Genomic DNA, 16,025 nt, shown 5'->3' on the forward strand with positions numbered 1-16,025 from the left:
TGTTGTTGTTCCTGCTTTGTCTACACAAGTTTTGATTAGACTGTGGACGTGCGGGTTTGAGTGCGACTTATTGATACATTTTGATTGGCTAAAATGACGCTCATTGGCCAAAAATGTGTAGGAGAAGTTGCGAGCACTGGACAAAGTTGTGAGGATGCACATAATCCTCGAAGATTGGTTGAATTTGCGTGAATTGGTGCAATGTTGTGTCTTCCTGCAGGGACTGTTAAAGGTCTATCGAGGTTTTGCATTGTGAACATGTCACTTCGCGTTACATTGATAGAACTCGTAAAAACAGATAAAACTGGAAAATATACTGCATGTCCTAAGAAGGAACACTTTTTGTCTCCACAGAGATCTGAGCGAGAACTTCATCCAGTCCATCCCAAGGAAATCTTTCAGAGGAGCAACAGACATCAAGAATCTGTGAGTATTTTACTGTTCACCCTAGAAATGAAGTGCATTATATTTACCGTATTTTTCGGACTATAAGTCGCAGTTTTTTTCATAGTTTATGAAAGTTGCCTAATGTTTTTTTCCTTCTGTATTATGCATTTTCGGCAGGTGCGACTTATACTCCGAAAAATACGGTATATAGCAGTTTTTCTCTAGCGACTCAAAGCGCTTTACATAATGAAACTCATTATCTACATTTTTAAGCTACCGTATAAGTCTCTCCGGAGTATAAGTCGCACCGGCCGAAAATGCACAATAAAGAAGGAAAAAAACATATAAGTCGCACTGGAGTATAAGTCGCATTTTTTGGGGAAATGTATTTGATAAAACCCAACACCAAGAATAGACATTTGAAAGGCAATTTAAAATAAATAAAGAATAGTGAACAACAGGCTGAATAAGTGTACGTTATATGAGGCATAAATAACCAACTGAGAAGGTGCTTGGTATGTTAAGGTAACATATTATGGTAAGAGTCATTCAAATAACTATAACATATAGAACATGCTATACGTTTACCAAACAATCTGTCACTCCTAATCGCTAAATCCCACGAAATCTTATACGTCTAGTCTCTTACGTGAATGAGCTAAATAATATTATTTGATATTTTACGGTAATGTGTTAATAATTTCACACATAAGTCGCTCCTGAGTATAAGTCGCACCCTTGGCCAAACTATGAAAAAAACTGAGACTTATAGTCCGAAAAATACGGTACATTTAAACCAGTGTAGGTGACACTGGGAGAAGGTGGGTAAAGTGTCGGGTGGAAGCGGGAATCGAACCTGGAACCCTCAAGTTGCTCTAGCGACCAGGCCACAACGCCCCAGAATAATAATAATATAAAAATAATAAATAAATTATTATTATTTCTAATGCACAAATGTTTTAAAGGGTTATATTAGGTACATTTTGTAGTTATCACCTGAATTGACATTAAAGAGTTCAATCTTATCTTCTAATTGGGCTTTAATGGCAATTAGTGTTAATTCTATGATCGCTCTGTATTATTTGTCAGTCTTTTTTTGTCCCACAATTTACATTCCCTTGTTATTATAATAGTTTTAAACTCTACGTTCAGTTTACGTACATGTTGTATACTTAAATATGATTGCGTTGGTTCTGTTGTCAACACGATAAAGATTAACTGCAAGCTCTATGATGCTAACCAACACTTCAGCACACAACAGAGACACAGAATTAAAGTGTGGCTGCATTTGAAGTCCCTGCAGTATTGAAGTTGATCATATGTCATTGAATACATATTTAATATTTAACAGCAATTAGTTATCCAGTGATGTTGTTGAGGCTGCCCATGTTGATGTATTACTTTGTGGATCTTCACCCAACATAAATAACAATATAGCTGTTATATTGTCTACAGTCATCCCTCGTCTATCACGGCCAATAAGTTCCAGGCCTGACCGTGGTAAAAAATGTTTTTAAAAAAATCCTCAAAAGTGGAATTATTATTAACCAATCAAATATTTTCAAAATTAGAGCATAACACACTGTTTTTAACATAAATAAAGCCCTATAAACATGAAATAAGAGCCATATAGTCACTTTTAAGCTTGCTTTACCTAATATAGCAGCCTTGAGTGTGTTCTACTGTATCAAGGGTGATGGGTCAAATGCAGAGAATAATTTCGCCACACCTAGTGTGTGTGTGACAATCATTGGTACTTTAACTTTTTAGATTACACACATCAATTCTCCAAGCATCTTCACCCGGCCACTACAACATGACCACGACGTGGGAATACTTTGTCAAATCCAAGTTAGAACTGAGCTTCCATGTGCTGAAAGTTCAAAATACTGTTCAATCTCAAAGTGTTTACAAAGAAGAAGAACCATAATAAACATTCTGAATTTGTGAATTGTGAATAATATTTATATAGCGCTTTTTCTCTAGTGACTCAAAGCGCTTTACATAGTGAAACCCAATATCTAAGTTACATTTAAACCAGTGTGGGTGGCACTGGGAGCAGGTGGGTAAAGTGTCTTGCCCAAGGACACAACGGCAGTGACTAGGATGGCTGAAGCGGGGATCGAACCTGGAACCCTCAAGTTGCTGGCATGGCCACTCTACCAACTGAGCTATAATGCCCCCCCCCATTTGTTGATCATCTTATTTATTTCACCATATTAAAAATAACTTACTTCACTATTTATTTATATATATATTTAAAAAAATGTTTATGTTATTACTTATGGAGTATATTGTGAATACATTGAGAACAGGAAGTGAACAAAAGTGTTAGCAACTGCTATGTAAAGGAAAAGGGGTAAGATTAAATTAGCTGTGCTTCTTCCTACTCCTTTTTGAACATGTTGAAAAGAGAAAATGGAAATTGTGACGTATTATGTTTGAAATAAAATCAAACCATAACCACAACATAATTAGAGATGTCCGATAATATCGGCAGTCCTATATTAGCGGTTGATAAATGCTTTAAAATGTAATATCGGAACTTATCGGTATCGGTTTCAAAATTATCGGTATCTGTTTCAAAAAGTAAAATGTATGACTTTTTAAAACGCCGCTGTGTACACGGACGTCGGGAGAAGTACAGAGCGGCAATAAACCTTAAAGGCACTGCTTTTGCGTGCCGGCCCAGTCACATAATATCTACTCACAAGTGAATGCAATGCATACTTGATCAACAGCCATACAGGTCACACTGAGGGTGGCCGTATAAACAACTTTAACACTGTTACAAATATGCGCCACACTGTGAACCCACACCAAACAAGAATGTCAAACACATTTTGGGAGAACATCCGCACCGTAACACAACATAAACACAACAGAACAAATACCCAGAACCCCTTGCAGCACTAACTCTTCCGGGACGCTACAATATACACCCCCCGCTAACCCTGCCCCCCGCCCACCTCAACCTCCTCATGCTCTCTCAGGTAGAGCATGTCCCAAATTCCAAGCTGCTGTATTGAGGCATGTTAAAAAAAATGCACTTTGTGACTTCAATAATAAATATGGCAGTGCCATGTTGGCATTTTTTTCCATAACTTGAGTTGATTTATTTTGGAAAACCTTGTTACATTGTTTAATGCATCCAGCGGGGCATCACAACAAAATTAGGCATAATAATGTGTTAATTCCACGACTGTATATATCGGTATCGATAATTAAGAGTTGGACAATATCGGAATATCGGATATAGGCAAGAAAGCCATTATCGGACATCTCTAGGTAAGATTAAATAAACTGTGCTTCTTCCTACTCCTTTTCGAACATGTTGAAAAAAAATTGTGATGTATTGTGTTGTAAATGTATGCATGTTTGAAATAAACACAAACCTTAACCACAACATAATAATAGAACATAAGATGATAATACATGTAAGACATACTGTAAATAAGACTTGCTTTAGCTATTAATTTCAGCCAAATATATACGTAGAATATGCTTTATTTGACTTTTATTTTTTCTGTTAAATGTTGTGGAAACCGCAATATTCGAAGTGCAAAGTGGCGAGGGACGACGGTGGTAACATTCGACGTTTGTGTCTCTAAATAAAGGCCTTCCCTCTAACAAAACGACACCCCCCAATTACAGCGGAGTGGTAGTGGTTTACAACAACACACCCATCAACACAACACAAGCTGCTGTTCGCAGAAAACAGGAGCATTTTAGGAATTAATGGTCCTCATTTGTGGTAACACATTAGTGTGTGTGTGTGTGTGTGTGTGTTGAGTGGGTAGTGTATCATTGTGATTAAGTGGACTAACAACCACCCTGACTGCAGCTGCGCACAGATGCCCCATAGCAGCGATGAAGTGGTTATGGCGGCCGTACAGTAGATGCAGAAGTAACGATGATGCAAACTGCTTCTTGCACTCTGGGGGATACACCATGAACAGTATCGATTTAGCATCAGCGTATCAGCGATAACGAGCGTGTTTGATAACAAAGCTCTTTGTCTCTGCAGTCAGCTGGATAAAAACCACATCGGCTGCATCGAGGACGGCGCCTTCAGAGCTCTGAGAGGCTTGGAAGTGCTGTGAGTATATCCCACACTATGTCATTGAGTATATCTTACACTATGTCATTGAGTATATCTTACACTATGTCATTGAGTATATCCCACACTATGTCACCAACACATCCTTAGTTTGTTTCCTTCATCCCTTTGGAGACTGAGGCTCCTGCAGCACAGTCCATTAACTCTTTGTTCTACATCAGGGATGTCCCAAAGGGGGGCCCGCGGGCCAAATTTGGCCCTTTGTGTCACATATTTTGGCCCGCCAAACGATGGCTACCAAACTGAATACACATTTATACGGACCTCTTTCAAGCTGTTCAATCATTGATGGCATGTTCGCAAGGCTGTACTGTAAAATAAAAGTAACATTTGACTGTAAAACCCTGACCAGAAATCTACCGGTAATAAACTGGCAGTTTAGTCACCAGAATTCTAATGTAAAAACAACAGGAAACTTAGATTTTACAGTTAAAAAAGTAGCTGCATAGTCGGCAGAGTTTTGCGATAAAAATAACAATGGTACTGTTTTTCTATTTACAGTAATGCACTGTAAAAAAAAAAAAAAAATTCCATAGATTTTACATTGAGAAAAAATGGCGACTTCGTCACCGGAATTTTAACGTCAAAACAACAGTTTTTCCATTTACAGTAATTTGGTGGGGAAAAAAACTACATTTTGTTGTAAAGATCCGGTTTTACCGTAAAACCTATATTTTTGCCATCCATCTAACCTGACAACATTGATGGCATGTTCACAAGGCTGTACTGTAAAAAAAAAAAAGTCACATTTTACTGTAAAAACCTGACCAGAAATTTACCGTGCCATTTGTCATTTACAGTAATTTGGTGGGAAAAAACTGTACATTTTATTGTAAAATTGTTGTTTTTTTTACCGTAAAAGCTATATTTTTGTTTACATGCTAACTAGTTGCCATCTATTGAGGTGTACAATCATTGATACGAAAAAGGCAAATTTTACTGTCAAAACCTGACCAGAAATTTACTGTAAAATCATAATTGGTGCCATTTGTCATTCACAGTAATGCGCTGTAAAAACAGGGAACTTAGATTTTACAGTAAAAAAGTAGCTGCACAGACGGCAGGATTTTGCTGTAAAAAAAAACAATAGTGCTGTTTTTCTATTTACAGTAATGCACTATAAAAAAAAATGGCCATAGATTTTACGGTAACAAACTGGCACCTTAGTCACCGGAATTTTAACGTAAAAACAACAGTTTTTCAATTTACAGTAATGCACTGTAAAAAAAAATTGGCCATAGATTTTACAGTAAAAAACTGGCAGCTCAGTCACTGGAATTTTTACGTAAAAAAACCTGTTTTTCAATTTATAGTGATTTGATGGGAAAAAACTGTACATTTTATAGTAAAATTCTGTTTTATTTACCGTAAAAGTTATATATGTTTTTTTACATGCTAACTAGTTGCCATCTATTGAACCTAACAACCTCTACTAGTTATATTTATATAAGGTGTATAAGGCTACATTCCTCACTCCCGGTGCTGTTGCATGGTAAAAATGTGGCCTTCAGACCATTGGCACATTTTTACTTTAGCCCGGACCTCTTTCAAGCTGTACAATCATGGATGGCATGTTCACAAGGCTGTACTGTAAAAGAAAAATAAAAAGTCAAATTTTGCTGTAAAACCTGACCAGAAATTTACCGTGCCATTTGTCATGTACAGTAATGCACTGTAAAAGCAGGGAACTTAGATTTTACAGTAAAAAAGTAGCTGCACAGACGGCAGAATTTTGCGGTAAAATAACAATGGTACTGTTTTTCTATTTACAGTAATGCACTGTAAAAAAAAATGGCCATAGATTTTACGTTACAAAAAAATGGCAGCTTCGTCACCGGAATTTTAACGTAAAAACAACAGTTTTTCAATTTACAGTATTTTAGTGGGGGAAAAAACTGTAAATTTTTTTGTAAAATTCTGGTTTTACCGTAAAATATATATTTTTGTTAACATTTTGTTAACATGCTAACTAGTTGCCATCTATTGAACCTGACAACCTCTACTAGGTTATATTTATATATGGCGTATAAAGCTAAAAAAAGTAGCTGCACAGTCGGCAGAATTTTGCGGTAAAAATAACAATGGTACTGTTTTTCTATTTACAGTAATGCACTGTAAAAAAAATGGCCATAGATTTTACGTTATAAAAAAATGGCAGCTTCGTCACCGGAATTTTAACGTCAAAAGAACAGTTTTTCAATTTACCTCAATTTGGTGGGGAAAAAAACTGCACATTTTATTCTAAAATTCTGTTTTTTACAGTAAAAGCTATATTTTTGTTAACATGCTAACTAGTTGCCATCTATTGAGCTGTACAATCATTGATGGCATGTTCGCAAGGCTGTACTGTAAAAAAAAAAAAAAAAAAAAAAAAAAGTCACATTTTACTGTAAAAACCTGACCAGAAATTTACCATAAAATCATCACTGGTGTCATTTTTAATTTACAGGAATGCGCTGTAAAAAACAGGGAACTTAGATTTTGCAGTAAAAAAGTAGCTGCACAGACAGCAGCATTTTGCTCTAAAAATAACAATGGTGCTGTTTTTCTACTTACAGTAATGCACTATAAAAAAAAATGGCCATAGATTTTACGGTAAAAAATGGGAGCTTAATCACCGGAATTTTTACGTAAAAACAACAGTTTTTCAATTTACAGTATTTTAGTGGGAAAAAAACTGTAAATTTTATTGTAAAATTAAGGTTTTAACGTATAAGCTATATTTTTGTTAACATTTTGTTAACATGCTAAGTAGTTGCCATCTATTGAACATGACAACTTCTACTAGGTTATATTTATATATGGCGTATAAGGCTAAAAAAGTAGCTGCACAGTCGGCAGAATTTTGCGGTAAAAATAACAGTGGTACTGTTTTTCTACTTACAGTAATGCACTGTAAAAAAATGGCCATAGATTTTACGGTAAAAAAAATGGCAGTTTAGTCACCGGAATTTTAACGTAAAAACAACAGTTTTTCAATTTACAGTAATTTGGTGGGAAAAAACTGTACATTTTATTGTAAAATTCTGTTTACTGTACAAGCTATGTTTTTGTTTACATGCTAACTAGTTGCCATCTATTGAGATGTACAATTATTTATGGCAAGTTCGCAAGGCTGTACTGTTAAAAAAAAAAAAAAACAGTAAAATATTACTGTAAAAACCTGACCAGAAATTTACCATAAAATCATCACTGGTGTCATTTTTAATTTACAGGAATGCGCTGTAAAAAACAGGGAACTTAGATTTTACAGTAAAAAAGTAGCTGCACAGACAGCAGCATTTTGCTGTAAAAATAACAATGGTGCTGTTTTTCTACTTGCAGTAATGCACTATAAAAAAAAATGGCCATAGATTTTATGGTAAAAAATGGGAGCTTAATCACCGGAATTTTTACGTAAAAACAACAGTTTTTCAATTTACAGTATTTTAGTGGGAAAAAAAACTGTACATTTTATTGTAAAATTCTGTTTACTGTACAAGCTATGTTTTTGTTTACATGCTAACTAGTTGCCATCTATTGAGATGTACAATTATTTATGGCAAGTTCGCAAGGCTGTACTGTTAAAAAAAAAAAAAACAGTAAAATTTTACTGTAAAAACCTGACCAGAAATTTACCATAAAATCATCACTGGTGTCATTTTTAATTTACAGGAATGCGCTGTAAAAAACAGGGAACTTAGATTTTGCAGTAAAAAAGTAGCTGCACAGACAGCAGAATTTAGCTGTAAAAATAACAATGGTGCTGTTTTTCTACTTACAGTAATGCACTGTAAAAAAAAATGGTCATAGATTTTACGGTAAAAAAATGGTAGCTTAATCACCGGAATTTTTGCGTAAAAACAACAGTTTTTCAATTTACAGTATTTTAGTGGGAAAAAAAACGGTACATTTTATTGTAAAATTAAGGTTTTAACGTAAAAGCTATATTTTTGTTAACATTTTGTTAACATGCTAAGTAGTTGCCATCTATTGAACCTGACAACCTCTACTAGGTTATATTTATATATGGCGTGTAAGGCTAAAAAAGTAGCTGCACAGTCGGCAGAATTTTGCGGTAAAAATAACAATGGTACTGTTTTTCTACTTAGTCATGCACTGTAAAAAAAATGGCCATAGATTTTACGGTAAAAAAACTGGCAGTTTAGTCACCGGAATTTTAACGTAAAAACAACAGTTTTTCAATTTACAGTGTTTTAGTGGGGGGAAAAAACTGCAAATTTTTTTGTAAAATTCTGGTTTTACCGTAAAAGCTATATTTTTGTTAACATTTTGTTAACATGCTAAGTAGTTGCCATCTATTGAACATGACAACTTCTACTAGGTCATATTTATATATGGCGTATAAGGCTAAAAAAGTAGCTGCACAGTCGGCAGAATTTTGCGGTAAAAATAACAATGGTACTGTTTTTCTACTTACAGTAATGCACTGTAAAAAAAATGGCCATAAATTTTACGGTAAAAACTGGCAGTTTAGTCACCGGAATTTTAACATAAAAACAACAGTTTTTCAATTTACAGTAATTTGGTGGGAAAAAAACTGTACATTTTATTGTAAAATTCTGTTTACTGTACAAGTTATGTTTTTGTTTACATGCTAACTAGTTGCCATCTATTGAGATGTACAATTATTTATGGCAAGTTCGCAAGGCTGTACTGTTAAAAAAAAAAAAAAAAAAGAAGTAAAATTTTACTGTAAAAACCTGACCAGAAATTTACCATAAAGTCATCAGTGGTGCCATTTTTCATTCACAGTAATGCGCTGTAAAGCAGGGAACTTAGGTTTTACAGTAAAAAAAAGTAGTAGTTTTAAGTTTCAAGTTTTATTCACAATACCATAGAATAATTACAATAGTAGTGAAAATCATTTAAGGATGGTGGTAAGCATCAGCAGAATTTTGCGGTAAAAATTAAAATGGTACTGTTTACAGTAAAGCATTGTAAAAAAAAAAAAAAAAAGGGCAAAGATTTTATGGTAAAAACTGAATTTTAACGTAAAAACAATAGTTTTTCAATTTACAGTAATTTGTTGGGAAAAACATTACATTATATCGTAAAATTCAGTTTTTTACTGTAAAATCTATATATTTGTTTACATGCTAACTAGTTGCCATCTATGGAACCTGACAACGTAGTTATATTTATATATGGTGTTTAAGGCTACATTCCTCACTCCTGGTGATTGTTGCATAGTAGAAATTTGGCCCTCAGACCATTGGCACATTTTTAATTTGGCCCTCGGAGACAAAAAGTTTGGGCAGCCCCGTCCTACAGTCTCCATCACATGAACACCCCCCATATAGAGAGCCTTTTCCATCCCTGGGTCAGCTAGTCAGCAGCCTGATCTAAATCCTTCTCAAGTATCCTGGACTCACTGGTGCCATTTTTTTTTTTTTTCAACTAATCATCATTTGTATTCACAAGCCTTTGTGTGAGCCCGCCCCCCTAAAACAAAGGCAGTTTGGGCCACAAGGGCTTCGGCAGCCTTGTTATTTTTCTAGTAAAAGGCTGCTTTTGTAAGGGGGTGCAGGGGAGACCACAAAAAAGCCATTTAAAGGCTGCTTTCATGGCGTGGATGGATTGCAGATGTAGTGATAGCTTGTCATAAAGGTGTAAGTGGGGGTTGTTTTGATGGGGTCTGTATGTGGAGGCTTTATGGGGGAGGGGGGGGACAGGTTGAAATATGGCGAGGGGTTATTAGGCTGATTGAAATGACCCGATTCCCCGACTGCAGCTGATGCCCACGATTCCACCGTGAGGTGTCTGAGGACTCCACACAGGGGCGACTGGGGTGTGTGTGTGTGTGTGTGTGTTCTTGTATTTCTATCCTTCTTGAGACATCAACAAGGAAAAGTACCTTCCATATGAGGAGCGGTGAACAAGTTAGGACTTTTGTCATCATTTTGCCAAGTAAAATTCCGATTATTATTATAATATCGCCAACATTTTAAAGTTTTCTTATGAAATTGTGACTTTTGTCGAGTAAAATTATGACTCTTTTCATAAAATTGCCAAAATGTTAAGCTTTTCTTATAAAATTGCGACTGTTATTGAGTAAAATTCCAACTTTTATCATAACATTGCACAAATGTTTCGTTTTTCTTGTAAAATTTTGACTTGCGTTGAGTAAAATTACGATTTTTATTTATAACACTGACAAATTTCTACGTTTTTCTTGTGAAACTGTGACCTTTTTCTTGTGAAATTCCAACTCCTTTTTCCCCAACACACTTGTTTATATTTGCATAGTATGTATATATTATTAATGTTGTAAATACAAATCTTTATATACTGTATCTAGAAAGGGTGGTCCTAAAGATATAGGCATTTTTTAGAGGCTCAAGAAGGTCACAAATACAAGAGTGTGTGTGTGTTCTTGTATTCCTACCCTTCTTGAGACATCAACAAGGAAAAGTACCTTCCATATGAGGAGCGGTGAACAAGTTAGGACATAAATTATGGTCCCAATACGGAAAACTATTGCGTCTAATAGAGAATGTCTCGTTTGCACCCCTGGTGGTGAAATCTATCAAATTGAGGGTGGTCCCAAAAAGGAGGGATTTTTCAAATTGACTGTGTGTCTGTTTTAAAAGTGCGCCCCCTCTGGTCAACATATGAAATAACAAGTGTGTTTAAAAATTTGAAGTGCTCCACCTCTGGCCAACATATGAAATAACAAGTGATGTAAGAAATTGAAATGCACCCCCTTTGGGAAAAAGTAATTAAAAAAAATAAACTAAGTATGTATATAGAGACATACTGTAATAACTTGAAGTAAATCATGAAGATTAAAAACCAATTACAAACAAAAAATTCCCCCCCAAAAATAAATTAACTTAAAGCAGTCTTTTTCTGACAATGTGTCGATTTTATTCTTATAAAATTGGGATGGATTTCTCATATTCTTTGTTTCTGTAATATTGCAATATTTTCTCGTAAAAGTATTACTTTTTTTATGCAAAATGGTGAGATTTGTCATATAAAATTCTGACTTTTATCACAATAGTGCCAATTTTTTAGTTATCGTAAAATAGTGAATTTTTTTTAATGAAATTATGACTTTTGTCATGATTTTGCAAAGTAAAATTCCGATTATTATTATAATATCGCCAACATTTTAAAGTTTTCTTATGAAATTGTGACTTTTGTCGAGTAAAATTATGACTCTTTTCATAAAATTGCCAAAATGTTAAGCTTTTCTTATAAAATTGCGACTGTTATTGAGTAAAATTCCAACTTTTATCATAACATTGCACAAATGTTTCATTTTTCTTGTAAAATTTTGACTTGCGTTGAGTAAAATTACGATTTTTATTTATAACACTGCCAAATTTCTACGTTTTCTTGTGAAACTGTGACCTTTTTCTTGTGAAATTCCAACTCCTTTCCCCCCAACACACTTGTTTATATTTGCATAGTATGCATATATTATTAATGTTGTAAATACAAATCTTTATATACTGTATCCAGAAAGGGTGGTCCTAAAGATGTAGGCATTTTTTTAGAGGCCTAAGAAGGTCACAAATACAAGAGTGTGTGTGTGTGTGTGTTCTTGTATTCTACCCTTCTTGAGACATCAACAAGGAAAAGTACCTTCCATATGAGGAGCGGTGAACAAGTTAGGACATAAATCATGGTCCCAGTATGGAAAACCATTGCATGTAATAGAGAATGTCTCATTTGCACCCCTGGTGGTGAAATCTATCAAAATGAGGGTGGTCCCAAAAAGGAGGGATTTTTCAAATTGACTGTGTGTAGGTTTTAAAAGTATGCCCCCTCTGGTCAACATATGAAATAACAAGTGTGTGTAAAAATTTGAAGTGCTCCACCTCTGGCCAACATATGTAATAACAAGTGTGTGTAAGAAATTGAAATGCGCCCCCTTTGGCCAAAATTCATAAAAAAAATAAACTAAGTATGTATATAGAGACATTCTATATTAACTTGAAGTAAATAATGAAGATTAAAAACCAATTACAAACAAAAAATTCCCCACAAAAATAAATGAACTACAAGCAGTCTTTTTCTGACAATGTGTAGACTTTTTTTCTTATAAAATTGGGAACAATTTCTCATATTCTTTCTGTTTCTGTACTATTGCAATATTTTCTCGTCAAAATATTACTTTTTTATGCAAAATGGTGACATTTGTCATATAAAATTCGGACTTTTATCACAATAGTGCCAATTTTTTAGTTGTTCTCGTAAAATAGTGACTTTTTTTGAGTAAAATTATGACTTTTGTCATAATTTTGCAAAGTAAAATTACGATTTGTCTATCTGTGTTGGCCCTGCGATGAGGTGGTGACTTGTCCAGGGTGTACCCCGCCTTCCGCCCGATTGTAGCTGCGATAGGCTTCAGCGCCCCCCGTGACCCCGAAGGTAGAAAATGGATGGATGGAATATAATATTGCCAACATTTTTATAAAATTGTGACTTTTGTCGGGTAAAATTACGACTCTCTTCACAAAGTTGCTAAAATGTTAAGCTTTTCTTGTGAAATTGCGACTTTTATTGAGTAAAATTCCAACTTTTATCATAATATTGCACAAATGTTCCGTTTTTCTTGTAAAATTTTGACTTGTGTTGAGTAAAATTACAACTTTAATTATTAATACTGCCAAAATTCTAAGTTTTTCTTGTGAAATTGTGACCTTTTTCTTGTGAAATACCAACTCATTTTTTCACAACAAGTATATATATATTATTAATGTTGTAAATACAAATCTTTATATATCTAGAAAGGGTGGTCCTAAAGATTTTTAGGAGGTCTCAAGAAGGTAACAAATACAAGTGTGTGTGTGTGTGTGTGTGTGTGTGTGTGTGTGTGTGTGTGTGTGTGTGTGTGTGTGTGTGTGTGTGTGTGTGTGGAGGGGCAAAGGTTTCCCCATCTGCGAGGAATGAGGTGTTATATTCTCAGCGGGGTGCCACCATGAGAGAGAGAGAGGGAGAATAGAGCTACATTAAAAACACCAAACAACGAAATTGTCTTCCAGATTCCGAAAAGTTGATTTATCCCTGGGGGCTGGGGGGGCAATTAAGGTGACGGTTTAAATAAAACACAGAACAATCAAACAGTTAATCAGACACATTAATTATATAAAAATATATTTTTAAAAGTAGATTTTTCAACAAGACTCATAGGTCAAACAATAGTGTATTGGAAGTGGTGTTAGCTAAAATCAAGCCTCGATGCTTTTATTCAAACAATTAGTAGTACGCCAAAGAATAACTTAATTAAAGTACAGTGTTTTATTTTCCTATATTCATACACAGTGTTACTGTTCAAACTGTGTAATGTTACAGTAGCCAAAAATAACAGTTGGTATGAGTCAAGTGCCAAGTTAAATGACTCTGAAGCGTTCCACTGCAAAATTGGCTAAAAAAAAGTTAGCAAGTTGATGTTAGCATGCTAACAGCGTGTGTCAAGTACCAAGTTGATTGTGTCTGAGGCGTTCGGCTGCAAAATTGGCTAAAAAAGTTTGCATGTTAATTTTAACATGCTAACATTTAGCATGTGTCAAGTGCCAAGTTATATGACTCCGAAGCTTTCGACTGCAAAATTGGCCAAATTTTTTTTTTTAAACTAAGTTAACACATTAATGTTAGCATGCTAACAGCGTGTGTCAAGTACCAAGTTATGAATTTGAGGCGTTCGGCTGCTAAATTGGCTAAAAAAGTTTGCATGTTAATTTTAACATGCTAACATTTAGCATGTGTCAAGTGCCAAGTTATATGACTCCGAAGCTTTCGACTGCAAAATTGGCCAAATTTTTTTTTTTAAACTAAGTTAACACATTAATGTTAGCATGCTAACAGCGTGTGTCAAGTACCAAGTTATGAATTTGAGGCGTTCGGCTGCAAAATTGACCAAAAAAAAAGTTAGCATGTTGATGTTAGCATGCTAACAGCGTGTGTCAAGTACCAAGTTAATTGAGTCCAAGGTGTTCGTCTGCAAAATTGGCTAAAAAAGTTTGCACGTTAATTTTAACATGCTAACATTTAGCATGTGTCAAGTGCCAAGTTATACGACTTTGAAGATTTCGACTGGAAAATTGGCCAAAAAATAAATAAAAAAATAAGTTAACACATTAATGTTAGCATGCTAACAGCGTGTGTCAAGTACCAAGTTATGAGTTTCAGGCGTTCGGCTGCAAAATTGGCCAAAAAAAAAAGTTAGCATGTTGATGTTAGCATGCTAACCGTGTGTGTCAAGTACCAAGTTAATTGAGTCTAAGGTGTTCGTCTGCAAAATTGGCTAAAAACGTTTGCACGTTAATTTTAACATGCTAACATTTAGCATGTGTCAAGTGCCAAGTTATATGACTCTGAAGCGTTCCCCTGCAAAATTGTCCAAAAAAAAGTTAACACATTAATGTTAGCATGCTAACAGCGTGTGTCAAGTACCAAGTTATGAGTTTGAGGCGTTCGGCTGCAAAATTGGCTAAAAACGTTTGCACGTTCATTTTAACAAGCTAACAGTTAGCATGTGTCAAGTGCCATGTTATATGACTCTGAAGGGTTCCACTCCAAAGATGGGGCGAGGGTCACCACTTTGTGAACAAATGTGTGAGCAAATTGTTGAACAGTTTAAGAACAACATTTCTCAACCAGCTATTGCAAGGAATTTAGGGATTTCACCATCTACGGTCCGTAATATCATCAAAAGGTTCAGAGAATCTGGAGAAATCACTGCACGTAAGCGATGATATTACGGACCTTCGATCCCTCAGGCGGTACTGCATCAAAAAGCGACATCAGTGTGTAAATGATATCACCGCATGGGCTCAGGAACATTTCAGAAAACCACTGTCAGTAACTACAGTTGGTCGCTCCATCTGTAAGTGCAAGTTAAAACTCTACTATGCAAAGCCAAAGCCATTTATCAACAACACCCAGGAACGCCGCCGGCTTCGCTGGGCCCGAGCTCATCTAAGATGGACTGATGCAAAGTGGAAAAGTGTTCTGTGGTCTGACGAGTCCATATTTCAAATAGTTTTTGGAAACCGTGGACGTCGTGTCCTCCGGATCGAAGAGGAAAAGAACCGTCCGGATTGTTCTAGGCGCAACTTTCAAAAGCCAGCATCTGTGATGGTATGGGGGTGTATTAGTGTCCAAGGCATGGGTAACTTACACATCCGTGAAGGCACCATTAATGCTGAAAGGCACATATGTTGCCATCTTGGACGCCCCTGCTTATTTCAGCAAGACACATGTTACAACAGCGTGGCTTTGTAGTAAATGAGTGCGGGCACTTTTATTTTATATTTTTCTCACGTTTGCTGGTCCTAAAAAGGCTCCAGGAGCGCATATTAATGCAATGACATCATTAAAAGCCAATTCATCCCCCGAGCCGTTACATTGTTACATCTTTACCATGAATTGATTAACGTGGGCCCCGACTTAAACAAGTTGAAAAACTTATTCGGGTGTTACTATTTAGTGGTCAATTGTACGGAATATTTACTGTACTGTGCAATCTACTAATAAAAGTCTCAATCAATCAATGTTGCTCTTT

The 16,025-nt window shown here is 35.4% G+C and overlaps 1 protein-coding gene across 3 annotated transcripts in view; it reads left to right on the top strand.

Moving 5' to 3' along the window:
* The window catches only part of slit1a (slit homolog 1a (Drosophila)), a 298,698-nt gene that overhangs the window by 155,704 nt on the left and 126,969 nt on the right, over positions 1 to 16,025 (top strand). For all 3 annotated transcript variants that reach the window (XM_061947175.1, XM_061947254.1, XM_061947335.2), the window contains exons 6-7: positions 355 to 426; positions 4,415 to 4,486. In XM_061947175.1, the coding sequence (XP_061803159.1) occupies positions 355 to 426; positions 4,415 to 4,486 (144 nt within the window). The remainder of the gene's footprint in view (positions 1 to 354; positions 427 to 4,414; positions 4,487 to 16,025) is intronic.

Source organism: Nerophis lumbriciformis, linkage group LG02, assembly GCF_033978685.3.
Source record: "Nerophis lumbriciformis linkage group LG02, RoL_Nlum_v2.1, whole genome shotgun sequence".
In the NCBI taxonomy this organism is placed as follows: Eukaryota; Metazoa; Chordata; class Actinopteri; order Syngnathiformes; family Syngnathidae; genus Nerophis; species Nerophis lumbriciformis.